We start from the raw sequence: 27,829 nt of genomic DNA on the forward strand, positions 1-27,829 counted from the left end.
GTTTGTCACATCACGACCTGTTTAGTCACAAATGTGCTGTGAATTATATAAATGATTACATGGACAGACTAAGCGTCCAAATACAGAGACTAAATACATATCGCGTGTTGAGATTTAGCGTGCGACTCTTATTTTGTAAATCCCGGATTAGCTTCCTCCTCCCTGTGTTCGCTGTTGGAAATGTCCGGAGTGCCTGAGAAAAAAAGATCCGGGTGTTCCGTGATACACAATCACTGTGTCGCCAGGGCAGTCGACTTCCTGCCATTTAGTGAGCAGTCATGTTTGAAGGACAGTGAAGGGGCCAGGAATTATCCCCAACCTCGTTTCCGTTTCAATGTATATCAATAACAAGTCCACATCTTTTGAGGCATGGTTGCAGGCAAGCCAAGTTTAGTTTCAGATCTATCAACAGTGAAACTAATATATCAAATTTAAATTTTGACATTAATATTAATTAAGTTAACAAAGTAAAAAAAATAGATCAGAATCCAAGCACACATATTCCTGTACAATGTCTTCATGATTTCCAAAACCTGAAACCTTTGCAGTTTGGGACACTAAATACAAGAGTGGTTTGAGGACACATTATTAACCCACGTTAGAAAATCAATCTTTATTTAGACTATTAATCTGTACTTTCTCGTTTTTAACCAGCTGGCTATGAAGTACTGTACACAAAAATGCAGGGCAGACACATACGTATATGTGTATAATTAAATGACGTAGCGTACAATGAATTACATTACAGATGCCTAGTGTAAATTTACTGCAGATATTTGTAAAGGGGTCAGAATTAATAAAGCAAGCATCCACTTCATCTTATTTTCTGGATGTTGGCTACAATTGTGATATTTCATGACAAATTTCCTCTCATTTTTAAATGTTTTTGAATGCAGTTGTAAATTTTATTGGTTTGTTCAACAGGGAAATTTGCTCTACCGGAGCCAAAGTTAGGCTGTATTCAACCTGAGCAGAAGTTACACCCTGAAAACAGAATGTGGCAATAAAACATTGAAATCAAAGTCATCAAGATTATTTATGACAAAGAACAATTTTATTATTTTATTTTATTTTATTTTATTTTGTAGTCGTGGAGCTTTTATTCTGTAGGAGTAGTACCAGAAGTCCTCCTCTCGCAGCTGCACACACGGACATCATGGACGGATCGTACAGTCGGTTTCATGGCTGATCATGTGTCTAGTCACACTGTAATGAAATGTTTTGAAGCGATTGAACTGTGGGGGTTTACCTGTAAAATGCTGCAGAGTCGATTTCAACCACAGCCTCAGATATTATCCAACGATGCAGGTTAACATCTGTGTGCGTTGCTCCTGACCCAGCCTGGTTTTGCTCCTCTGCCACCGCAGCTGACTGACATGGACCAACAGGAACAGTGCAGGTGAATGGACTTCACGTTAGTAACATGGTGAATGGATGATTTGATTGGCTGCTTAGTGTAAGTGATTGAGCTGAAGAGTGAAACAGAGACATTCAGAATTAGGTGAGTTGTAGTCATCTTCCCAGGTCTCCGTTCACTGGTGCTGCAGCCAGTCATGTTTTATTTATAAAATGAACCCATGTATGGAGTTAGGTCTTTTTTCACTTTGACATTGAACTGATTATGATATCAGGGTAGTTTGAAATGCCCTGTGTGCCATGGTATTTTATACAGGTATGTGCAGACTGTATCAGCATGTGATATGAAGCCGTTTAGGGATAAACTTCACTTGCACATACAAACATACCGTCACACAAATACATATATACACACAAATATACAAACATACATCATTTGCACATACCTGTACATGCATACTGTCATGCAAATACATACATATACATAGATATACTTGATTAACACATGCATGCAAACTGTCATGCAAATACATACATATAAACATGCATGATCACAATCACCACAACATATTAAGTGTTTTGTGTCGTTAACAGGTTTTCGTCAACTCTCATCGCTCCACTATGAGACTAATGGAGCACTAAGCCCCCCGCTGGATTTCTCCATTAAATTTAGCTCCTGAGAGAAACTGGAAGGTAAACGCTATTTGCCATGCGTATAAGTTTCTGCCAGGGCCTGTTATCTGGCGCCATCATTCTCAACCTCCTCATACTCTACTATGTGTCCCGGGCCCAGCAGCAAATGATGGAGAAGAGGAAGGAACTTGGTAGGGGCACGAGGAGGGCCGCCCTACCGGCCTCTGGTCTTGGGGGAGGCCTAGGGTTACTTGTAGGAGCTGGAGGTGAGCCCGGATTGGTCGGGGGGGAGGGACACAATCGTGGCCCACGTGTGACGGTTCTTCTGCGGGAGTTTGAAAACTTTGAAAATTATGTTGGGGATGTGGCCAATTCCTTCCTTCGCCAGAGGCCTGAGCTTCCTTTCCTCGCTGTGGCGGACACACCTCCGTACCCTCCATTGGTGCTCTCAGAGGGGGCTCGGCTTCTAGTGCTCTCCCCCAGCCCAGACCAGCCTCCCCAAGCTCACAGGCCAGAGTTCCACGTCCAGACAGAGTTCGTTCTGCTGGTGCCCGATGGGGTGGAGCTCGAGCAACCTCGGGCTATAGAGAGGCTGATCAGGGAATTGGAGGGTGAGGGTGGGGGGCCCGTGAGACTGGTGGCTGCACCGGTGCTGGCTCGATCTGCTGTGCAGTGTCTCCACCTGCGGGTGAACCTCAGAGAGTGGACAGCTACTTACTCTCCAGCGGCGTCTGGGAGCAGTGGTAGTGTGTGCACGGCTTTACAAGGAGATGCTGTTGTCCTCATTCGAACTGAGGATCTTTTTAACCTCTCTGTCCCTTTGGGGCGGCCCCTCTTTTCCTCACTCTTCGTTCAGACTGCCTTGAGGGGCTGGAAGGTCAAGCTGCTGGAGAGCCCCTGTTTCTCTGCAAACCACCGGCCCCTCTTCAGCTCAGCTCACAACCAGTGGAAGGCCGACACTCGGCTGAAGGAGGCCACTGGGAAGCTCATGAGGAGCTTTGGTCTCAGGCGTCTCCTGCTGTCTGATGGGAAGGAGCAGTGGTACGGCTGCAGCAAAGAGACACCTCGTTGCTTTGGCACTGTGCAGGATGACACTCCTGACTACCTTTATCTGGATCGATGGACTCCTCCCTGTTGTCTGCGAGCGCTCAGGGAAACAACCAAGTATGTCATCAATATCCTCGAGAGTTCGGGTGTGCGCTACTGGCTGGAGGGGGGGACTCTGCTGGGCGCCATTCGCCATCAAGACATCATCCCGTGGGATTACGATGTGGACCTGGGTATCTACCTGGAGGACGTGCCCAACTGCGATCACTTAAAAAACCTGGACTCGGGCTCTCTTGTGGACGCTAACGGCTACGTCTGGGAGCGCGCGGTGGAGGGAGACTTCTACAGAGTCCAGTACAGCGAGGCTAACCACCTGCACGTTGACCTGTGGCCATTCTATCCGCGCAACAGTGTCATGACAAAGGACACATGGACAGAGCACAAACAAGACGTTGAGTTCCCAGAGCACTTCCTGCAGCCGCTGATCCCCATGACCTTCGCTGGCATCACTGCCTATGGCCCCAACAATCACCGGGCCTTCCTGGAGCTGAAGTTCGGAGAGGGGGTGATCGAGAACCCCCAGTACCCCAACCCTTCAAAAAAGAGGCTGGACAGGAGCAAATTATGAGACTTACTATGTTGTGAAACTCAACATCATTTTTTTTAAAACAGCATATGAGAAGATACCTGAAAATTCATATGGTGCCACAATGACTGACTGACAACTGTACCAACTGAAAACTGTATAAACACAATGTCTGGTCTGATTCTCTCATTATTATTTAAAGCCTGACTGATATGAGCTTCTCCGATATCAGTATCAGTTTTTATGTTTGTCGATTTGATACAATACAGAAAATATGTGCATTTACATTAGCAATTGTTTATTTTTATTATTTCACAATTTTCTGAGTTGTATTTGTGTTTTGTTTTTATTTATAGTATTTATTTATAATAAAGTTTAAGGTTAAACTGTAAAATATCAAGCCTCAATTTCTTTTTTTATCACAAGGGGTCGATAATGTCATAGAAATCACTACTACTATGTCAGTCGGGCTCCTCTATTTTCATAGATGTGAGGTCTACCATTGGATTGCCTTTTCTTTCTTTGCGCTGACATCAGTTCCTTAAAGAGAAATCTCTTTCCTACATGGTGCACTACATCTGGACATGTTGCACACTGAATTATAAATATGAGTGCTGTAAAGATGATACATATTTCTAAATTAAACTGATATGACGTTATCTTCAGCAGGATTTAAGGTATTTAAGGAGCTTCGGTCTAACAGGTGTTTTATACGTTTCTTGACTGTGTTGCATTGTTCTGCACTGGTTCTTTCCATTTTCAGTTTTGCTCTGTTAATGAAGGAATGTAATGTGAATGCTATTTTGGTACCGGGCAACTATAGTGCGGTGAGTAAGTTAACCTGTGGTAAAATTAAAACACACTCATACATCCTGTTATTGTTGGCATATGGTGTGGATGACATGTTGCACCATTGGGTGACTGAATTTGTAAATCATTAGTGACAGTTTGCTCAGTTATGTGTGTAACTACTGAGCACGTATTATGTATCGACTGAAATTAAATTTTAAATCACGAAAATATTCAAATAAATCATTTTAAATGACATACAACCACCTGCTCCTACAGGTTCCACATGATTACTGTGGTGTTGTTATCAAGGTGTCACTTCATTTCATGAATTGGTCAAATAAATGCATCTGAACTGTGTGATTTGTTTGCAATCGCGCCTGGAAATGTTTTTGACCACTAGGTGGCACAACATGCCTGACTGGTCTCCTTTGTAACTCCTAAGCTCTCTGCAGTAAATAGTTTCTATCCCCACTGTCGTCAGCATTATGGGAGTTCCTCAACCATATGGCAGGGGCCCAGGTGGTGGAGGATTTTATAACAGGACAAACAGGAATGTCACGTTACAGCAGCGCAGCTCACTTCTTTGTCAAAGACTGATCCCAGCAACGTGGACTGTTTCTCCTCTATCCAAGTCACGCACAATCACTGCCATTAATAGCTGCCTTTCACTTGGTGGTGCAGAAATCAGATTCCTTACAGTGTATTTCTTATTAATGGATAAACAGGATCATTCATACTGTACCTGGCCTGGTAATTTGATACGTGTCTATATGACTGAGAGGCCAAAGTATGTGTGGCTATTTTTGGAAGCAGAAACATAAAGGCTCTCAGTCATTTAAAATATGTCACCTCTGGAGATGACAAAGCCACAGAGTTAGGTATGCAGCCAGTGTAATTAGTGATTTTATTACAACACTTTAATTATTTGCACTATAGCAAAGTAGCCAGAGCCCACGTACAAGACAATGACAGACAAGGGTTCCCAAAGATAGTTGGGATAGTTCATGATTGTTGATTACTGATGGGTGAAATAAGGGCACCATTTGATATTAAGAAACATTTAAACACAATATTGTAACCAAGAGACAAAACTGCCACATAATCAAAACTAGAATATCACTTAGTGAAGCACACACCTCTGCCAAAGACAATCGATCCTATTTGTCTTTTTAAGTCATTATTTCACCATTTCCTGAGAATATGACAAAAATGTCAAAAAAGGCTCCATCTTGAAACATTAAGGAAAGCAATTCATTTGTTTGCTTGATCAATCCTTTAACTGAAACTCTAAATTTAAATGGGTCCTACCATGGCCCATGTCCCATCCGTTTACCTGGTTTTGCGTAATCCTGCTGATAATCAGACAAAGGTGAAAACAAACCCTCAGTTGTGGAGGTAAAAAAAGGCCTTTATTGTTTTAAAACCTACAGACAGTACATTCTGATTGTATCCTTATTTGAAACATAGCCCCACTGTAACAAAATCATTACCAACTACCACACACAGATACGCAACAATATGATAGAATCAGACGTCCACATGGTAAAATATCTCAGAAAGGAATGATAACATTTTCACAACCCTGTACTAAAACAGCAATGCTTCACATTTTAGCACTAATGACCAACACCACTTTAGAAATAATAAGACCTTACTTAGGCTTGTGATGAAGTTACAGGTGACCGTTTTGAGATATACCGCCAAACTAGTATCTCATAAACTTAGCACCTCAAATTTAGTATCTTCATTCGGAGCAGTTACAGATGATGCAAGTTTACAATTCTTCATTCATGAGCACATGACACTTTCTCCAAGAACTTAAGACCCACTGCAAAAGGAAAATCACCACATGGAAGCCACCGTGTTCACACAGGCTACACTCACCCACAAATAGGACAACAATGAACATAAAAAAATAAATAAAATAAAATTGGAGTTACTATCATCTCAAAACATTGCCCTCTTTGGAATTTGATTATAGAAATAAATATGATTATCAAACATTTAAGACCCTTACAGCCAAAATGTCAACAGTTTGAAATGCTGCTCTGACGACGGGGAGACATCCTTGCAGTGGAAGGGTTTAGGCTTTTACACTGTGTCGTCACATCTCACTTTTTACTTGTGCAAAATGTCATCAGGAGTTCAACAGCCTCGCTCCGTCAGTGAGTCTGTGCGATATCTTGTTCCTTAGGGTGTACAGATGCAGTTGGAGGACCGTCTTCATTCAAAAGGTGATCCTGAGGTCATGACATCACTGATGTTTTTCTGAGGTCAGCGTGCATGTGTATGTGTATGTGTGTTTGCGTCCATGCACATTGACAAAATGGTCCTTCATTCATCTTTGGGATGTAACTGAGGTTATTTTTTCATTTGGTGTGCTTTGCAGTATAAATATAATCTTAAGAACAGGTTTTACAATTGCATTGATTTTTCCCTGCACCCAACAATTGGCCTTAAATAAGTAAAGTCATAATGAGAAACTAATAAAAAGCCTTTGACCCAAATTAAAAACTATTAAAAAACTCATAAAAAACACATTTGTGCTTGTCATAAAATACCACAGCCATTTTCCTGCAGACTATAAACTAATGTTCTAATTGCTTTTGTCAAATCAGATACAAGACGTTTAAATAGAGCATTAGATAACATTTGCAGGAAAGTGGCTACAATGTGTCTAATAAATGCACAATGTATGTTTATATTCCAAAGATACAGTATAATGATACGGTTTACAACATAAGCAAGCCTTACTGGATATTTTCATACACAGGCACACACAGACACACACAGACACACGCACATGCACGCACACACAGGCACACACACGCACACACACGCACACACTGGCACACACACGGCTAAGGATTCCAGATAAGGAATTTGAATTGTCTTACTCGGTCCAGCAAACTGTATAGTCGTCCTCATCAAACTTACAGTCAGAATTCTTCATGTTTTCCACCGGGAAGTTGATATCAAAAAGGTGAATAGTCACAAACAGAACTTGTGAATAACAATAATTTCCTAAATGCAGTAAATAAGATGTGACACAGCAGTAACAATACACCAATAAGTAACTGCCTCCATGTAATTTCTATTTCAACATCATAAATGATTGTAACATTCCTTATATTTGTAACAACAGATCTAACGTTAGCTGCTACATCTTGCAGGGCATCACTGGTCACATGGTAACGGACTAATAGACTGCATAGAATTCTGACTTTAAAATTGACGAGGACCAACTAAACGCAACATCAGTGTGAGTCAACACAGCAGCTAGACGTATATACATCACTGTCCCTCAAAGTGAAAACCCAAGTAATTGTGCATGATATCGCTTTTGGTTTTCCCCTTCTACACTTCTCAAACACACGACTCCCCAGAAAAACGTTGAGGACAGAGAGCTTTTGTTTGCATTGTGCCGTGCATGTTCATCCTCTCTGTGTGCACTTCTTCTCTCAGGGCAAAAAAAAAAAATTAAAAATTAAATAAAAATTGAAAAAATGGGGCCTGGTTTCATCTTTCAGGAGTGTCACATAAGATAGGTTTTTCTCAATGATATCAGCAGCTGGTTTACATGACTGACTCTTTTTCACTAGACGGCGGTCGCTTCTCACCGTCTCCCCCGTCTCGTTTTTCAATAAGCGGCGAGTGCTCGGGTGCGGCGGCCGACGGTTCGCTTTCCAGCCTGACCTCGCTTAGCTCGGTGCCCTCATTTTTGGCTGTACGGTCAACGAAGAACTGCAGGAGGCCGGCTCCGAAAGCATCACCTTCAACATTCAGCACCGTGCAGGTTCGGTCACTAAGGAAGACATAGCAGATGACAAACTATTTTAGTATGATGATAAATATATGATATAAAATGCATCAGAAAGCAATTAAAACATGATCTCTAAAAAGATTTTGACCCAAAGAGGAACCCATTAATTTTTGAAGGAATATGGCCAGATCCAGGGATTTTTCATTGCTTTTAAATGTGGCAAGATACAACATTTGCCCTAAAATACAAAAGGTTTTGTACTCACACAAGCCAGTCAACAGCCAGGATGAGAGAGATGTCATTGGTTGGCAGGCCCACTGCTTCCAGGATGATAGCCAGGGTCAACACACCACCAGCAGGTATACCTGCTGCTCCGACACTGGACGCTGTCGCTGTCACACTAATGGAAGGAAGGATGACATTATAAGATGTTTACACAATCATTAAGCTGCATATATATCATTGTACAGCATCTATAATTGTATACGATAAATCTGCAACTGTACAATTGGATATAATATGTAGTCCAGTCGTGCAACTGTGGGTGTTTCAGTGTTTGAGGACTCACAGGATGGTGATGATCTGGATGAAATTAAGGGAATAGCCGTTTAGCTGAGCGATGAAAACTGCGGCCACACACTGGAAAAGAGCCGCTCCGTCCATGTTGACCGTCGCTCCAATGGGCAGGATAAAACGACTGATGTGCTTGGAGACGCCATTGTTTTCCTCGACACACTTCATCATCAGGGGAAGAGTAGCAGAGCTAAAAACAACAAGAAATAGGAATAAGTGTGTGAAGTCAATATAAATAACTAGATAAAAGAAAAAAAAACAGTACAACCAAATATATAGAACTTTGAGAAATTAATATTTCTTACATCAAAACATTTCTTTTCTTCATTGTTTATTTTGAAAAATAAACGTTTTCATATCTGCGCATATTGGCAAACATACGTACTGATATGTCTGTGTGAGGCTCATATCAGCCGATATCAATCAGACAACCAATACATCAGTCTGCCTCGAGTAAACAGCTACGAGTTGTATTACCTGGAACTTGTTCCAAAGGCTGTCGCCAGCGCTGTGAATATCCCCCACAGGAAGGTGTATGGGTTCTTCCTTGTAATGACGAAGTAGATGGCGGGCAGCACAAGTAAACCATGGATGGCATGTCCCACAATACAGCAGGCAATATATTTTCCTAGACTGGCAAACAGCTTGCCAACCTCCTCCATCTCAACGATCTTGCCAGCTACGAGGAACATGATACCAATAGGGGCATACCTAAAGAGAGGCAGGAGGTGCGTACAAGAGAGAGAGGTAAGGAACAGTACAATGCTGTAGAGTAATCGAATAATTCTGGAACACGGCAGAAAGTCTCAAATGTATTGAACAGAGATTTGTTCTGATCTCTCCTGATCCAGAAACATGCAGGTCTTCCTCACCACATGATCCAGGAGACGAGCACCATGGTGGCCTCGTTGAACGAGTTGAAGAACTTGATGAGGATCTCCCCTTCCTCTCCCAGCTTCCTCAAAGCCACGCCAAACACAATGGCAAACACCACCAGACCAAGAATATTCATCCCATCCTGGTCTGTTCCAATGGGCACCTGAAGACACACACAGAATTTGAGAAACATCCATCAACACCACAACAATACAGAGCTCTATTTTACAAAGAGAATTATATATGGACAACTGAGTCATTCACCTTCTCCACTGTGATGTTGGGGTTTCCATCAGTGCCATTCTTCGTAACCAGCTTGTAGCTGGTCGCATACTGGGTGGGAAAAGAAAGTGATACACAGTTAGTTTATTAAACTCAGTCATCTTATCTTAACATGCATTGTTTACAATTTAAAACCATAATTATGTAAAAATATAGAATCCAGATCCCATACTCACTGACTGAAAGGCGGCAGACACCAGGTTGGAGGGAAAGATGTTTCTGTGGAGAGAAAAAAGAAAAGAATAATTAAATACTTTCAATTCCTTTGTTCAGTGTGAACCAGATGTCTTGTCAAATGAAAAAACATTGCTGTAATAATAATAAGAAATTAGCGGCTATGTCCTCTGCACTTCAGACATGTTTCAAACAGACAGAATCACAAGGTTGATCATGTGGAAATAGCTGAGAGAACTTAACTATAAATCCCCTGTGCCCCTATTTCTAACACACCCACACACACACAGGGTACGTAGGACCAACTGCACATTAAATCTCCTAAGAACTCATGAAACCAATGTGTTCCTGATACTCAGCTGCCTGTAATGGATTTAGAGTAATAAGGCATTAACTTCACAAGCTCTTTGCAGCCATTCATTAGCTTTCATTGAAACATCATGTGACTGTGACAGGGGAGCAAGCATGCGACAGTGTGCTGAATTCTGGCTGTGTGAAAGAGCCCCATAAGGAAAAACAGAAAAGGGCAGTCAGGCTTTCAAGCGAATGGTAGAGTTTTGGATATTCAAATGTGTATTACTAACATTAGTACTGTCTTTTCAATTGAATGGTACAGTCTGACTAGAGGAAATAATGATTTTTATCTCCATAACAATGCTAGATGAGAAACCGGTCACTGTAATTTACAAACCATTACTCTTGCTCTGTGTGATGCTGCATCCTCCAATGTTTTTTGTGTTCTGGGACATATTATATGAATATTTTAGTGTCTACGACCACAACGCTCTTCAGACCCAGCAGACCTTCACCCATCACTGTGCATTTCCTTTTTCTCCAACTTCATACACTAACACTTCCTTGTAATTTGTTGCACCTACTTCAGCCCTGGCACAGGTACAATCTAACAGCATTTTCCCTTTAATGAATAAACGGTCACACGTCAGTAGGTGGGTGTGTTTCTTTAATGACAGACTGCTGATTGTTTGAGGCCTGCTGCATTGACGTCTGCCCTGCGTTTCCTGGATCTGGCAATAAATGGGGAACGCCTATTGCAGGTCTAAGTGGAATAATATATTTGGTTTCCTGCCTGGCAACAAGACTCAACAGGATGGATGAAAAATATCTTGTCTATGTTGAGTTTGGATCCGTTAAATGATAAAAATGGACAAAATACAGTCCACTAAGCTCACTGCTACCTCGAAGACTTAGGATACTGGCAGGTAATATGTAAACATCTGCTGGAAAGTAATTGTGTCATGCAATTTGCACGGTGGCCCTGAGAGCGAAATGAAGGCAGCAGGACTGCAGCAGGAGAGAGCCATTGATGCTACTAGTGCTCTAGTTCTTATATAGTTTAGGGGCAGGCTATGCTAATGAGGACTTCACTTTGTCATGCATGTCAACTGACAATGACGTTGCATAGTCCGCTTCACAGGAAGCAAGGAATGCTGTAAAATGGCCTAACTTTGCAATGCAGTACTACATAGTTCACATTCTTCTCACATTTTTTTACTTACTGACATGTATCGCATGTTTAGAGACAAATTACTTAACACGGTCTTTTGAACACATTGAAATAGAAAAAACATCATCAATTTGAAAACATATCTTTGTAAATATAAGAGGCTTTAGCCTCAGGCTTATTATTACATAGCAGCTAATATGATGTTAGCCTGTTTTTCAATAAATTTAGTTAATTGCATTGACTAGAGTTTCACAGTCGTGTCACTTTTTGCTGTCCCCATGGAAACATTTCCGTTGTGTTGCTAGTATTTGGATGCGTTGCATGTGATCGAGTTGTGAGTATTGAGTCAAGTTGTATTTGCAGCAAGTTTTCTGTTTGTGTTGTTAAATTGATGAAGATGTACTGTGTTGACTGCCTTGGGCCACATGTACATTTGTACTGAACCTTACTACTTTCTTGGAACTGACGGCAAACAAGCTTGGTCAATAATTCCACAGGTGACAAGCGCTGACCGATAGCAGTCGCCTGTATATGTCGTCTATTTGGTGTAAAGTGGGAAAACAAACAAAAGTCAGGAGATAAGATGTGTCAACAAGGATGTGTAGGAGCAGCTCCAGTCAGAGTTAAACCCACGTGTCCCCAAGCTGACATGTGGCCTTGTTCTTTAAGAGTGTGTATGACATTAAACAGACTCAGAGTGTGTGTGTGTGAACAATGAGGCAAGCCATTTTTACGCTTTGATGAACAGCTCTTCGGTCAAAGTCCCACAGTGTCTTTTGTGTTCAGAATTAACAGGACACCGACTGCGAGGGCTCGCTCTAATGAGCAGCATGGGTTTTGCCTGCTGTCCTATTAAGATAATGTGATGTGTGCGAATGTTCAGCGGTGGCACGTGTCCTGCGTGGGATAAACATTACTGTCCTCACTGTGAAGCTAAAGATAAATCTGGACAAGAGTAGTGGGTATCTTGCATTCAGGGGCACCGGTAAACAACTGTGCTTTTTCATTAGTTCTAGAAATAACACCACTTTTAACACTTTTTTTTTTAACCGGCCACTAGCTTGTAGACATGTGTATGTGAAAGCCTCTGATAAAAAGGATACAAAAATGTAAATCTGTTAATGTACACCTTTTGTCTGATTACTGTTGTGTGTGAGTGTGTTCAATCTGGGCAGTGTTTTCAAGAGGTGTTTCCAGGGATAGGCCTGAGGAAGAGGAGGGTGAGGAGGGGGCATGAAATTCCGGCTTTAATGGTGCAAAATTCCGGTATGTAATGGAAAGCAGAAGAGAGGATTTCAAAAGAAATGCTCAAAATAACTAGGCAGAATTGTGCAATAGTCACAAATGAATCAAAAATGCATGAGACGACAAAGACTCAATGTTGATCATGAAGCCAAGTTTAAATCAATCTCAGTGCTTGTCATTGAAATACTGCCTGTAAAACATTACTACTTCTTTTCAAGCTGAACCAGATAAACTGAGCACGGACTAAACCCAAACCGTATTTATACCAAATACAGTCCAGTTTTTAATCTCTTTCAGGGAGAAACATCCCAGGGTACTGACTTGCTACTTCTTCCCAACTATTTATTGTAAAGCAGGGCAGGCGTTACACACAAAAAAAGATCTTGCATCATTCAAACCGGTTTTCTAATAATGTAAAAGGGGATTTTGTCAAGTCACTATTTTTTTGTCTGACTCAATTCTATTTTTTTCTCTGACTCAATTCTTCTGTGAACACTGTTGCCTCATGCAGTTTCCCAGATGAGGTGGGACCAGTCGTCTCATGAACACCTCCTCTGTGAGCTGTTGATTTAAGAAGAAATTATACGGTGGAGCCAGCAGAGGAGTTTATAGCAGCGTGGTGAAAACTGAATATGGTGATTTGCAAGAGCAAATAAGAGGGGTCGACAGGTTTTAAGGCTGCAGAGGCCAACAAATCTGATATGAATGACATTGACAGAAAAAAAAATAAGGAAAGCTCTTCCCAAAAACTGTAGCTCACTTTGTTCCATTATATGATGATAAATAATTTTAGCAACATGACTTTCATCAATAGCAACTGAACAAAGGTTCAATATATATATATTGCGAAGGTTTAACACATAAGGGATCTTCCTCAGACATTGAGTGTTTGTCATTCTCTCCTAATAAAGAAGAGTTTAAAACTACAACCTTCACCCTGGGGCTATAAACTTTTTTAAACTTAAAAGAATAATGTGACATTTATCAACATCAACTGATGTGAAAATGTGTATCTTAATATAATTATCTGGGCATATCGTCCAGCTGTATTTCAAACTAATAAAAAACCCTCTGAGAATCGTTAAGTGCTCCCTCAGAGAACAAGATCAACCCTGTGCTGCTCTTATTTTTTACAACACAACTCTCACACACGTGCTGTTGCAACACACACCACGTTTTTGTGTTGTGCAGACAAAATGTGCAATAAAACCACATTCTGAATGGAGTTCAGTGGGTCTGAGAGGACCATTACAAAACAGGATTCCTGGGAAATACCTGTGTCAACTGTCACTGACCCAGGAGCTGAATGACTGAGCTGATGCAACTGTGTGTTGTCGTTACAGCACACGCGCACACACAGACACACAGACACACAGCTAAAGCACACGTGGTCCATACTCAAGTCACATAGACGTATTTAAATCAAGTTAAGTGATTAAATAGACAATGGAGGATGTGTCGCTCACCTGACGAGGTCTAAGAACGAGTCGACCACCTCTTTAGCCGCCGGCACGCTGTCGTCTAAGCCCTGAACCGTCGGTTTCCCGAGGTCCACCGAACCGGGAGTAATAATGAAAGCCATGATAACCCCGATGGACGAGGCGATCAAGGTGGTGACGAGGAAGAAGAGCATCGCCCAGCCTCCCAGTTTGCCCAGGGCTTTGGGGTCGAGGCTGGCCGACCCGGACACCAGGCTGCAGACCACCAGCGGGATGATGATCATCTTAAGCAGCCGAATGAGCAGCTCGCCGGGGAAGCCTATGTAGATGATCTGGGTCTGGGTGAGCGTGGCGTTGCGAACGCCGAGTCCGATAAAAACCCCGATGATGACGCCGGCCACGGTGAGGATGACCAGCAGGTTGGACATCACGATCCGCTTCACCCGCTCGGCCAGCGGCTCGGGGTCGTTCTCTTTGTGGCTGCTCAGTCCGTTGGTCAGCGGCTCGCCGTTGGCTGGCTTTCCGTCCTCCATGTCTATCTTCTCAGCCATTGTGTGCGCACAAAGTTTCCCTGAATTTCCCAACGGTGATTAATTAAGAACTTCGGATTCTGACTGAACCCAACAGAACAAACACCTGAATAAAAAGCTAAAAGATAACTGGATGTCACTTTATCTGACTAACACAGGAGCTTCCCGCTTCCTCTACGCCGATGTGCTGTGCCGCGCTGCCGCGCTCTTCGTTTTTCTATCCACGGTTGGATCATAGGGTTGGACACAGCGACTCCTCCCTGTGACGCATGGCGGGTGAGCGGAAGTGCTGTAGATAAAGAGGTTCCATTGCATGTATTAAAACCATGATTAAAACACAATACAAATCACCACGTTTCCTTTAATCAACTGCAGTTATCAGGACCGTGCACATTACAAGGGTTAGGTGGTCAAGCAACCCCTCCCCCGTCACAATTATTCATACAAATAAAGTAACATACACTGGCTTTCAATTAAACATTTATTTAATCAAGTACCCATACACACATTCTTTAATACTCAATAAGAGATTACTACAAAACTATTACTCAACACAGAGATGGTCTTGCATTGAGTACTTCAACATTTATATGTTATGTAGACACAGTCGTCTATGTAAGGCGCGCAGGGTAAGCATCGCCCCTCAGATAATTTTCATTTCACAAGTGACATCTTACCAACATTACAATGTTTATGCCCTTAGCACTTATCATCACCTGCTTGAGACCAAAGAGGGCAGGGCAGGGAAAAGGTAGCCATGATGCCATTTCACAGGGTGCTCGATCCACATGCAGAAATTGTAATGACCAGTAATAATGTTAAATATCCTGGGTACGAATTCTGCCATCTTGGACATTTAGTGTCAAAAACTGCACATCACATTTTGGACCATATTCCATCAATTAACATGGGGGAGGCAGGATTTAGGACCTATTTATGCTTGTCATTACAGTGAAGAGAGAACAGAATGACACCAAAGTAAAATACACAGCACCCTCCTCTGTTTATTCCTAAATTAAAAAAAATAAAGTGATAAATAGGAGTCACAGTTTGAGATGAAAACAATAAAAAAAAAAAGGTTTCTAATGTTGGTTTCCGATTCTGCAGTCTTTGGCAAGGTGTGCATCAAACTGGCATAAGAGACAGACTCTTATTGTCTGGGATACCAAGGCCTGCAGTTAGATATCTTTAATTTTGTTGTTGTAGGGGTCCAAGAAAGCCTGGGGTTAGCTTACACTCAAACAACAAACCAGCCCCCTTTAAAACAGGCTCCCACTAACAGAAGTTTGTGGGAAAAGCACGTTTAACACCTAAGAAAGCCCATAGGACCAGGAACCCAGGCTGGTAGAGAGCCGTCCTCTCTGTGGTAATTTTGTTTTCTCAAGCTTGTTCTTTGTTCCCTCTGACTGTGTGAATGATCGGAGGTATCACTGTGATTCTGTGAAATAGTGCATCACACTGTGAGAAAGGACAACGTCACTATAGCACAGGAGAGCCGTGAGTCTAGTGTAGGCCCTATCTATGAAAACAAGTCCTGCACACACACACAGTACACATGCTGTGGAAGTTCTTTTTTTGCTGATTTTTTAACATATCAAAATGGGTGGGTCCACTTAATGCTGAGCCCACATTAACACAATTTTGGTTGAAGTTACAGCAATAGCCGAATGTGTGTTTCTTCATTGGCCATTGTTCTTTCAAAAGAAATTCACAGTGCAGTTAATTCCAAATTAGGCAAAGCATTTTCTTCTAACAAATTGAAGACAATTTCATAAAACTACAGTAAAGCATTTGCTTAATCACTGTTTGCTTAAAGGAAAGAAGACTTAGGGCACGAGAAAAATAATGGCTCTCACCGCAAGTAAAACCCTTAACCCTTTAACAAAAAGCTCTTGAAAAGAATATAATTTCTTAAATTCACATTACTATCTGGTATTTTGTATCACAACCTAGTATTGTTTAGCATTCTCCACTCTCTATAGCTATCAACCACTGCTGTAATTTGTGATTGGAGCTAATTAGCAGATGATAGCATGCTAATATGCTTAGCTGAGATGATGAAAATGGGGCAAACCTTGGGTAAACATTAAACCTGCTCAGTAAGTAAACAGCAGCATTTAGCATTAGCATTCAGCTCAAAATACATCTACGGTGATGTAGCCTACATGTCACCTGCAGTTTAGGTCATAGAAATAAGGGTTTTGAAAACAAAGCCAGCCATGGTGCATCATGTGAACAGATAACAATAAAAAGGTAAAAGTGATTCAAACATGGGTAAAAATGTATAAAGCTCACTCCCCCCCCCCCAGTTTCTTCCTATTTTTAAATGCTGCTCTGGTAGATCACAAAGCCACGGTGCTCACTCTTTGTTCTCCAGTAAAATGTGTGAGGCCGAGCTAGTGAGGTGTAGCTGAGAAAAGGGAACCAGTCCAATGAGGGAAGGTGATAGGTCCGTCATGTGACCTCTCAAACTGGGGCATGGACCCAAACAACAAAGCTTTGCTGTCTCAGGTATCGTGAGAACAACAGGTGAGATTCGAGGAGACAGACAGTAAAGAAATTAGGAAGGTAGAGACAGCGAGGACACATAGTGTCAATCCAGTAACTCCACTTTTTTTCTATGGTTTTCATGCAGCAGGATCATGTGTAGCTCAAAAGGGCATGCAAGGAACAATCCATTTTGTAAGAATTCAACAAAAATAACGTTTTCACAGAAGTAGATGAAGAAATGTCATGAGTCACAATGAATAAAAAAGAAATGTCGGGAAATAAAGGAACACTCTCCCCCACGCATGCCAGCATGCTCATGTCAGCATTATGTTTAAACCATTACTGTGCTTCTGGCTTGGCTATATACTTAACTTTGGTTGTAAATAGGCATAATATGCTTCATTTGAGATTATTGTGTTTTTCCACAGCATTGGTAAAGTCAACACTGTAGCTCTGAAGGCACAGGAAGGCCTCTAAACCCTGTCTGATCTTGTAGAGCCTAGTGTGACTAGGAGGGGGCCACCCAAAATAATTTACAGATTTACACTGTGTAATCACACTCACATGGCCCGCCAGCCACCATCCTCCTGTGGCTGTCACTGCCTGCCTTTCATAAGCAGAATGGCTTCATACATAGATGGACTTCTAATCTGACTGTAAACAATTTAATCACCCCAGAAGATATTACGGTTTTTCTTTCAACATTTGGATGTTGCTCAACATAATATACTTTTTGCATTAAAGAACTAAAGTAGATTGCTGACACTGGCACGTTTATTCTGGGATTATTGTAATATATTAATCTCAATTATTCAATACAATAATATTGAGTATAAATTATTGAACTTGCATTAGAAGTAGCCTGTCATACTTTGTGTTTCAACCCAAGGCTTCTCCCTGCGACCAGACGTTTAATAATTACTGTAGTGTTTCAGAATGCTGAGTCATGCTGCCATCATCATAAAAACTTTGACATTGAAGACACTAAACTGCACAAATAACCATAACTCCAGATTATTAACACACGGCATATAAAGCTCAAGAATAACACATTTTTACTGAAATGTTGTTTTAAGTATTTGCTCATATTTTGAGTGATAATTACATTACATTTGTGATGTAGAATTTTTTTCATGTTCTATTTCAAAGTCAGTGGTTGTTGGGGGATGAGGGATTTCTAAGTCAAATTTTCATTCCTTATCACACCTTAAAACACCTACGGTTTCTTACTGACATACTGTCAGTGCAGGTAATCCTAAACAAATAAAACTTCCTGTTCGTCTTCATCATCTTATTTGAATCATGTTTTAGGCTTTGAACTATCATCAGTCAAGCTTTTAAGCTTTTACTGTCAATGCACTTTAGCATTCTTGCTCGCTGATATGGTTCTGAGGTCTCAGTCTGTTGAACCAGAGCATCCAGTCTAGAGCAGGACCTCTAATAACCCAGTACAGGGTCTAATCAGACTCTTCATCTTTAGTTACAAGTCTCTTAAGTGCTGCCAGAAAACTGCCATGTGGTTATTATAATAATTATGCTTTGCTACTCCTAAAAAAAGCTTACATTTATAATGTAAGTGGACGAGGTGCACTACTTAGGCCTCTAAAGACTAATTTGTAAAACATCCAGACCAAGTTATGTATAAAGGTGTGCATCTTTTTTTCTTCACTGTCTCCACACCCGCACACAAATTCTTTCCCTCATTTTCCCCATTCACGCAGGCAAACATCTGCATGAGGAATGCATTTAAGAAAAACTTGTTTGAACTGTAACATGTGTTGGAGAGCTGTTCGCTTCCCTCCTTTTTTTCCATGACAACACACATTTCATTTAAGTCCACGATGTGTTTTTAATTGTCTAGAAGGTTGTGGTTTGTTGTTGTTGTCTATTTGATAAATGTGGGTGGCACATAAACACAGAGGGGAAATCAAATCTACAGTACTTTGTGATTTTATATTTTTGTTTTATTTTAACTATCATATCTCAGCAGAATTCTCCTTGTTTTTGAAGCTTTCCTCATCTGATAAAAATAAAGGGGAACGGGAAATTATGCCTCCTTTCCCCGTACTGTCTTCACCGTCATCTGATCCCCCTGCACACTCTCTGTCAGTAATAGGTAGAGTTACCTACTGGAGGTCATTCTGTGTCTGTTTAGTCCAGCCTGGTCAAAACACACACTAGTACATGCTTCAGGACATGTCAACATCACATCTGTTCCACTTATATGTCAGAAGAGGAAAATGCACAATACAGCATGACATACAGGTGCAGGCATGTCATTACCACATTGTGTAAATGTGCTTGTGCCACTGTGTGTGTGTTTCTGCTCTCGAATAAATGACCTGCATTCGGCAGAGGTGAATCAATAATACACAGAGAGGAGAGCAATCTATTGACTCTTGTATTACTCAGTGCAAACTGATCCACAGGGCTTCACTGCTTTCTTTCAATCTGTCTATTATGAAGCCAAATCGAGGGTTGTTAATTCAGATGCAGGGGAACTTTAATATTTTTCAGATTTGAGGAAACAAATAATCAATCCCAGTTTGGGTATTACTGTCATCTCTCAGGTCACAGGGGCAAATGAGCCCTGGAAACATGTTTTCTTCTGAAACAAAGAAACACAGAGTGAGAGCAAGAGAGGTAGAATCCATCACAACAGTTCATCCGTCACATTTATCCATCCATGGACATCCCGCCCATTAAAGTCTCAGGCTTGTTGTATAAATAGATAAATAGATGGATGGATGGATGGATACATAGATAGATATTAAACCTTAAAATTAATAGATATTATTATTTAAAAAGCAATCAGTTTCCAAGATTTTTTAAGTAAGGTCAACCTCTTAGATGATACAGTGTCAGGTTTACTTCTGTAACAACAATTTTAGGCAGAGTATTTCTAACCATTGGCAAACAGGGAGCTAGGTGCATGTAAGTGGCATGTGGTGGTCAGGGGTGGGGGGGTGCAGGCAAACTAAAAACAGACTAAAAAACACTTGCAGAACACTATCTTCCCTCAGGGCACCTAGAGGGAACATTCAGGGCTGGGTAGTAAAAACCGGCCTGAGCAAGTGAGAGCTCTGATTTGCTGACATCAACACGCCCTTCTCACCACCCCTCCCCCCCTTTCCCAGCTCCATAACCCACAGTTATGTATTTGAAGTCACACGATACTGTAAAACATGTAGGGCCTCCGAACTTTCACCAGCCCACCCTCTCCCTGTCTCTTGTTCTCTCCCTCCTACTCCGTTCATGTTCACTGGCTCTCTTTGTGTGGAAACGGACTGGTGAATAAAAAGAACTGAAGGGAAAGAACGTGATTGTTCCGATACTCAAAGTCACTTTTTCTGACTTCTTTTTACATCTGAAATGTAAAGAGACTCAGAGAAAAGCTCCAAGGCCTTGAAGCAGCTCTATGTTGTTCCCTCTCTGAGCTTGTCATCTGAAAACATGCACAGTAACAACCGATAATATTGACTCAGCATTAAAATGCTGGGATATCTCAAAGATTGTAGGTGCAGCTGATTCTTTGTGTTTTTTGTGTACACAAGCTGTAGAACACAGGGTTTAAAAGAAGGCAACTAAAATGTTTCCAACAAGTTGGGAACTCTCTGGTTGGAGGAATGTGAGGACTCAAGAATTCCAGGTTTAGAGAGTGCAGTTTTGTCAAATGCTGTGGGGTCCCCTTGGCACGTGTGTGCACTAAAAATTTCCACGACTGTTTGCACGTGCAGCACGAGTGTGTTATGTGTATATTCATAGCTGTGTTTAAATAACACCTGGCTGGTTGTTGCTGGGTCTAGGACAGTGCAGAGCTCACTCAGGCACAGGTGTAAAAGTTTACACAAGAAAGCCTGAGGTGTGACCTTCTTGTTTACTTCCCCTGACAAAAGTAACTGCTGCTGGCGTCCTTCAGATGGTCTTGACAGAAGTATAATTCCAGCTCTCCACAAAATGGACACACTGAAAAGAGTTAAGCGAGCTCGCGTTCAATCGCCCTCGCAGATGAGTTTGATTTCCAACCTGCCTTAAAAATGGTTGGGCCAATCACAATAAATCATTTCAAATGGGGCAGGCTTGATTCGAGGACGGACAGAGCTGTGTCCAATCGAGGTGCTTTTGAAGAATTCCAGGAATGGCAGCCTCTGATCTGGTGAGTCCACTATGGAACCAATATATAACTGCACAGTATATTTTCACTGAAAGAACTGCATACTGTTTGCATGGCTCTAATATCAAAGTCTATTCTGTGACATGATATTAATACCCCCTGAAAAACTAAAATAAACTGCTATTGCGAGGTAAATACCAACAGTTGACCCCCAGGTATCACTTTTCTTGTGCAGGGTACCTTGATAAACTTATAATGTTCTCTGCTGTGTTGAAGGTTGATGCACAGGTCAAGCAGTCGTTCCTCTGCTGACAGTGGAGCCCACCTTATGGTTTTGATGTTACAGTGGCCTTTTCTTTATACCACAATCTTTCACTAACCTCTCAATCAAAGCAAAAACAAAAGACTTAGTTTGATGATGTTGTAAAGCAGCGTGGGATCATGGGAGTTGTTTTCTTTACCACCATTGCTGGTAAATCATGTTCTCGGATGACGTAATGTATTAAAGTTTTATTCATGCCGCTGCAAATAGCAATTAATAATGTTGATCCATTGCGAGTCATCAATACAAATAGTGGACGGAAAAAACTGCAGACTAGCTAAATGTTTTTCCTTCATCATACGAATGTTTAAAATCGACACACTGCAATCCACTCTCCCAAAGGAATCAGTAAAGAAAGCAATGGGGAAAAAATATCAACATAATTTGCCAGCTTCCATTGAACAGGGGAGGTAGGTGACCCTGAGGTAAAAATGTCACTGCTGCCATGGTGATGATGATGTCACTACCATCTAATGGGAGATCTACTGGTTGCCATAACAACTATGGATTCTTCAGCTGTGTTTATTGCATTTATTTGAAGATCTACCCTATTCTGTTCTGCTGTGTTCCACTGCATGCAGTAATCCAGGTTTTATATAGGATCATGTCCTCTCCTCCTGCCTCTGGATCCGTAATAATTGGAATATTTTCTCATTCTTGTTTTTTCCCTCCATAATCTCTCAGTTCATCCTTTAGATACCTTTCTCATAAACATCACCACCATCTTAGTCCTGCAGTATTGAAGATGGAAAGCAAGGAGACCCACAAGAGTGACTGCTCAGTCAGTTTAATATAATTTCACCATGTCAGCTCTATTAAAGGATTCTGCTCTAAATGAAACCACGGTTGGAGGTCATTTTGCTGACATGCTACATAAACACTAGTTAACATTTTCCCAGCAATAAAATGAACACTGGACTTAGCTCAGGCTTGTTTTTACTGGACTTTCACTGTTACTGAGAGAACACTGAGGATGCAAAAAATATCTTATTCTCTTTTCCATCTAATTCCACATTCAGCAGAGTTCCTCCTCTATACATTTCACTTCCTCTCTCCACCTACCGGCCTCTCCTCCCCTCATCTCCCTCTCTGTGTGTATATCCACATGGCGGCCTAATCCCCTTACTGTTGCAGGGTAATGCCCATTGGCCAGAGCTGTTATCTGCAGTAGTAGATTAAATGTGGTTCAGCGCTTTCATGTCAGAAAGATAAACCGCTCCTGCTTCCGCTGACTCAGTTTCCTACTGTCACCTCAGAAACGGGACTCCACCTGATCTGAGAAGCTGGTGTGAAACCGCTACTCCACTACAGTTCAAGTCTTATGGTTGAATACCCACAGGGTTCAAGTATAGTTCATACAATAGTGACTGTGTCTATCATCTTTTTTTCTCTGCCCCAGTTCCTCACTAACCATTCCCTTTTGCTTGTCTGATCCTGGTTTTAAACCGAAGCCTGGACTATGAGGACATCTCAGCAATGTATCTTGAATCTTGAACTTGGGTAATTAACTCTGCAGTAGACTGTTCATTCAACTACAATGTCGGATGATTTAACTCTCCAGGCCATCATCTACAACAAAATAGTTTTAAAATTCAAAAATCAATAATAAGGAGATGCCAATCATGATATATTGCACAGCTTGCATTAAAAACATTCAATTAGCACTCATGAAACTCATGTTGCTGCTGTGGGGATTTCCAAATTCAGTAGGATACATCATCTGTGGATCAAGGATGTCTATATATCACCCATATTTAGAGAACTGATATCTATGACCTCAGCTGGGTATGCACTCCATTGAGCAAACTCCTTCATTTCAATAGCTTTACATCAAGTTGTTATTTCATTCTGTTTGGAGGAAATGTCCAAATCTGCTTATCCACTATGTCTTTTAAGCTTTATTTGAACACCATTAATCCAACAATAGGAGTTTAGAGGTTTTAGCACACAGAGCTTCATTCAGGTAAAATCATGCGACTGAGACCACACACCCACTGATTTTGGGTTGGCACTATACTGGATGCTTTACTGTATAGCACAACTTAAATCTCACTCTTTCAGAAATTGGTGTTTGTGTGAATATAAATATCTCCTACTGTCTTTTTATAAACCAGACCGAAAATAATCTCGCTGAGGGGTCCTACAAAGAAAATGCCTGCACAGGCCGGGCTTGTGGGGCCCGTTGGGGGACCGGGCAGAGGTCAGACGGAGGGGTCAGACGGTCTAAGCCTGCCCTTGTGTTGGACATGCCCCTGGGATAGGTGCTCAGACACACCCAATCCCGTGAGAACAGTCACACTGTGTGGCTCCCCCGGGACACAGAGACACACTCATATCCATGTATAAAGTCTGCCCAGCCAACCATGATTAACTATGTCTGTCATGCCTGCACACACAGGCATGAACTTTATATACACACAGAGCAGCAAATGTGAATGCAGGTAAAACATCTGCCTGGTCACATCTCATATGGTTCACAGAGTAATATACTCACCTAAAGATACACACACACATATATGCACACAGGTAATATGTGAGACAGTGTATTGATTTGACTTCAACAGACACATACCCCAGCAGGTCAGAAATGTCCTAATTATTCTGAGACAGGCTGGGCAGGCAATCCGTCACCATGGCAACTACAGATTTGACCTTATACTAGAGGACATGTTAAAGTCAGACCTATACCGAATATATTCTGAGCATGCAAACATAATCCTGCTATTTGGGTTTGAACATTGGAGGTAGATCTAAATCAGTGTTGCAGGTTTAGGAATGATTTTTTTTGTCCTCGTGGTTATGTGTTTGTCTCTCTGCAGCAGGACATGATTTTGGTTTGGCTGGGAAGGGAGATGAGTGCAGACGAAGGCCAGGAGAACATAGTGTTCCTTTGGCAGAACGTTCAGAACGAAGACAAACACAACTCCACCGTAATTTGCCACTGATCTAAAATCAAACTGCATTTACTCAAAAAATTAGTATTTATATAATATTTAAAGAACTAAGACTACAAACAACTACAATTTATGAAATTATAAAGTAGCAGAAATTAAAATTATTGAAACAAGTACTGATATGATGACACTTCAATCACTGTCAATAAATATTGACAAATGTCTGCAAGAATTCAAATAACGGCTGCCATCTAACCTTTCTTTGAAATGTAGAAAAAAAACAGAACTGCTTGTTCTCAGTCCAAAGCAGATTAGAAATAAACTCAGTGAACGTAGCCAATTCCACAATCTCACAAAGCCCTATTATTACATATCTATGGGTTTCAGAGGGGCCCGACTACCAAACCTCCGACAAAAAAAACCTTTATGTGGTCTCTGATTGTACAGATTATTCATAGTTTTTTTAAAATCACATATGATTCCTTTCAAGAGTATAGAGGTCATCCAGGAAAGAAATGAAATGGTCTAAATCTGAAATCTGAGGGAGAATAGATGTAATAGAAGAGGGGCAGTATAAATAATAATAGTATTAAATATTAATTAAATATAGTATTAAACTATGGAAAAAAAGAAGGCAAGACAAAGGATGAAAACAGCCGGATGCAGAGGAAGAACAAAGTAGATTGATAAAGAGAATGGTCAGCAATAATCATGTTTTAATACTGATGTGTTGGTGTGATCAGGTGAATTTCAGCAGCTCTAGACAGAGATGGACGGAGACATACCATCTATGATACACCAAGATCATCAAAGTGAAGCTGAAGCCAGACATCAAATTTCCTGAATAAGGGCTGCTCTAGTGTTTGTGTGTGTGTGTGTGTGTGTACAGTGTGTGTACACAATGTGTGTGTTCAGTACAAGTCCGAACCTCTGTCAAGGCCCAACCTTTATTAAAACAACTCCTTGGTGGAGGTAACTGAGCACCAGAAACATATGAGACCATCTGGATGAACAAGTCGGAGTTAAACAAAGTGGCATGAAGAGACAGAACAGGAAGAGTCATATGTAAAACTCAAATCTTCATTTTCCTGCAGGGTATGTTACAGTACAGAAAGTTTAACATGAAGGTAATTTTTAAAAAAGTGGTGACTTCTGCCTTGAAATATTGGAAAAGGATGAAAAATAACATATTGTAAATAAGTGTTGAGCTTGTGAAAATATTTATACAGATTACCACCTTGGAGATTGTACATTGTTAAAATTATGAAAATATCATATATATTGTGTATTTTAGAGTACTCTCTTTACTACAGACAAATATAAATACAAATAAATCTATACTTTCCTCCTAAATTTATTGGTATTTGCCGTCACATTTTGCAGTGGTTGTTTTCCACGTGAGTCCAGCTTTATTTAAATTCCCAGGTCAGAAGAGGACGTCTGTTGTTTCAGTACACACAATATAAATTTGACATCCACCTTGTGCACGTCATTGGCATTTTGGTTGCTGTGGAATAAAATTCCTGCTGCTGTTTTTGCTATTGAGTTGTGATATATTTGCTATTTCCTCAATAAATACAAATATGTGCGCTCAACATCCAAATCAGTCACATATACAAAGACTCGCACAACTCACACAGACCGACAAACCAAACCATTCCACTTATTAATCTCAAATTCACCACGTGTTTCTGTACTGTGACACTGTCCTCATGTGAATGCAACATTGCATCAGGAATTCAAGGAGGAGTCGTACTTTTATTTGCATTTCATTTTTGCAATGCAGATCACTGTGACGTAAGTGTGAAAACAAACGGTTGGAAATATCACAGCTAGTGGGTGTGTTTCCTTTGTGTTGACTTGTCACCGCACATGCTGGTTTTGCTTGCAAGTGTGTTCGCTTGTGGGTGTTCCACGTCTCATTCATACCTGAGTGTGATTACGCAGTTACAATATGGGGCCTTGTTTTTCTTATAAGAACCAACAGATGAATATGGGGAATAAGGTTCAGGTCGGGAAAGAAGCAGTTGTGTTTCAGGCTGAAGTCAGTCATTGTGTCTATTGGAGAGAGAAATTAAGCTTTTCCATATTCCACGCTGACCCCTGGTGGTTAGACATGACATTACAAGAAGAATAAGACCTTGACTGATATGACAGAAACAAACCACAGGGTGGAGGGAGAAGACAGGAGCAGACAGATGTTTGCCATATTACTGTCTGAACCTCTGCTTACACATGGACTAGAGTAGATCTGATATCTATCACTGTGTTTGAAAAACAACCAGTCACATACAGAACCTAATGGAGATCTCCTGCAGTTCAATAAAATACACGCACCAGCACAGGAGAGACACAAGGCTCTGATCACCCCTCTGCAGCAAAACCATGAGCAGAGGCTTCTCATCTTACGTCTCCCTTGTTATTCATGGAGAGTCTGAATCACTGACACAACACAAGCAATTTCAAACTTTACATAGTTTCCAGATCTGTCAAGTATTATTATCCCTGAGTATTTTTGTCTGAAGTTGGGTAAAATTTGGCTGCTGTTTGAACGTTTTTGAAACTGACCGAGAAAACATCGAAATTTCAAATACTCACAATGACTATTGACACATTTTCCTGCTTCAAACTAATTACTGTTTTTTTGGACAATTGGGTGTTTGGTTGAAGAAAACTAAGAATACATCACAGTCAGTGCTGCAAAGTTGTAATTAGCTTTTTCTCAAAATGTGTTAACATTTTTATTTATTTAACAAATACATGGCTACTACAAATAAATGGCTACTACTGAAAACACAACAAAAGTGAGTGACAACACAAGTTGGAAACGAAATGAGCAGAGATACATACTGTGGTCAAGTAATGGATGTATAAATCAAATAAGCTGCCCTTAGTGACAGTTGGTGACAACCCGAACAGCTCATTTGACCACAGTAAAGCTGCTTTCAGACATGCACTGAACTCTGGAGGTCCTCCTCAGTTTATCAAGAGGCGTATGTAGTCTGCAAATGTCCAAGTTAGAGCCTCCAGTGTTTCTGTGGACTTTCTCCACCTAGCCACCTTGTATAAAGTCTGCAGAAAGTACGGAGGAGCCAATGTGAGAACGCAGCAGGAGATCACCCGCTGGATTCACTGCGATCAGGTGGGAGAGATGATGATGACAGATGCAAAAAATGATAAAGTACAAAGAAAATCTGCACCCAATCCTTCTATGATCCTCTGCAGGACATGTCTGAAATCAGCTTAGT

General features: G+C 41.1%; 2 protein-coding genes across 4 annotated transcripts; one reads left to right on the forward strand and one right to left on the reverse strand.

The window, feature by feature from the left end:
* Positions 1-1,258: 1,258 nt before the first annotated feature.
* On the forward strand, positions 1,259-6,308 carry fkrp (fukutin related protein). Of its 3 annotated transcripts, none has more exons than XM_020087974.2 (2): positions 1,259-1,399; positions 1,951-6,308. In XM_020087974.2, the coding sequence occupies exon 2, from the start codon at positions 2,066-2,068 to the stop codon at positions 3,662-3,664; it is 1,599 nt and encodes a 532-aa protein (XP_019943533.1). In that variant the 5' UTR covers positions 1,259-1,399; positions 1,951-2,065; the 3' UTR covers positions 3,665-6,308. The 3 variants fall into 3 exon arrangements, with proteins under 3 accessions (XP_019943533.1, XP_069390851.1, XP_069390852.1); XM_069534750.1 differs by having other exon boundaries at positions 1,284-1,414; XM_069534751.1 differs by having other exon boundaries at positions 1,362-1,501.
* slc1a5 (solute carrier family 1 member 5) lies at positions 5,802-26,322 on the reverse strand. Its single transcript, XM_020088416.2, has 9 exons — positions 26,264-26,322; positions 14,259-15,050; positions 10,085-10,127; positions 9,891-9,959; positions 9,623-9,789; positions 9,228-9,461; positions 8,746-8,940; positions 8,443-8,577; positions 5,802-8,219 (listed from the first exon to the last, which is right to left on the reverse strand). The coding sequence occupies exons 2-9, from the start codon at positions 14,780-14,782 to the stop codon at positions 7,991-7,993; spliced, it is 1,596 nt and encodes a 531-aa protein (XP_019943975.1). The 5' UTR covers positions 14,783-15,050; positions 26,264-26,322; the 3' UTR covers positions 5,802-7,990.
* Between the last annotated feature and the right edge of the window lie 1,507 nt (positions 26,323-27,829).

Source organism: Paralichthys olivaceus, chromosome 11 (genome assembly GCF_024713975.1).
Source record: "Paralichthys olivaceus isolate ysfri-2021 chromosome 11, ASM2471397v2, whole genome shotgun sequence".
NCBI classification, from domain to species: domain Eukaryota; kingdom Metazoa; phylum Chordata; class Actinopteri; order Pleuronectiformes; family Paralichthyidae; genus Paralichthys; species Paralichthys olivaceus.

Excerpts from the sequence above, each read along its gene's own strand:
- fkrp (XM_020087974.2), top strand. The coding sequence starts at position 2,066 with ATGCGTATAAGTTTCTGCCAGGGCCTGTTATCTGGCGCCATCATTCTC.
- slc1a5 (XM_020088416.2), bottom strand. The coding sequence starts at position 14,782 with ATGGCTGAGAAGATAGACATGGAGGACGGAAAGCCAGCCAACGGCGAG. Across the intron at positions 9,790-9,890 it reads CCAACATCACAGTGGAGAAG|GTGCCCATTGGAACAGACCA; the intron begins GTGAATGACTCA and ends GTGTGTCTTCAG. Across the intron at positions 8,220-8,442 it reads CTGGCTGTTGACTGGCTTGT|TGACCGAACCTGCACGGTGC; the intron begins GTGAGTACAAAA and ends TGTCTTCCTTAG.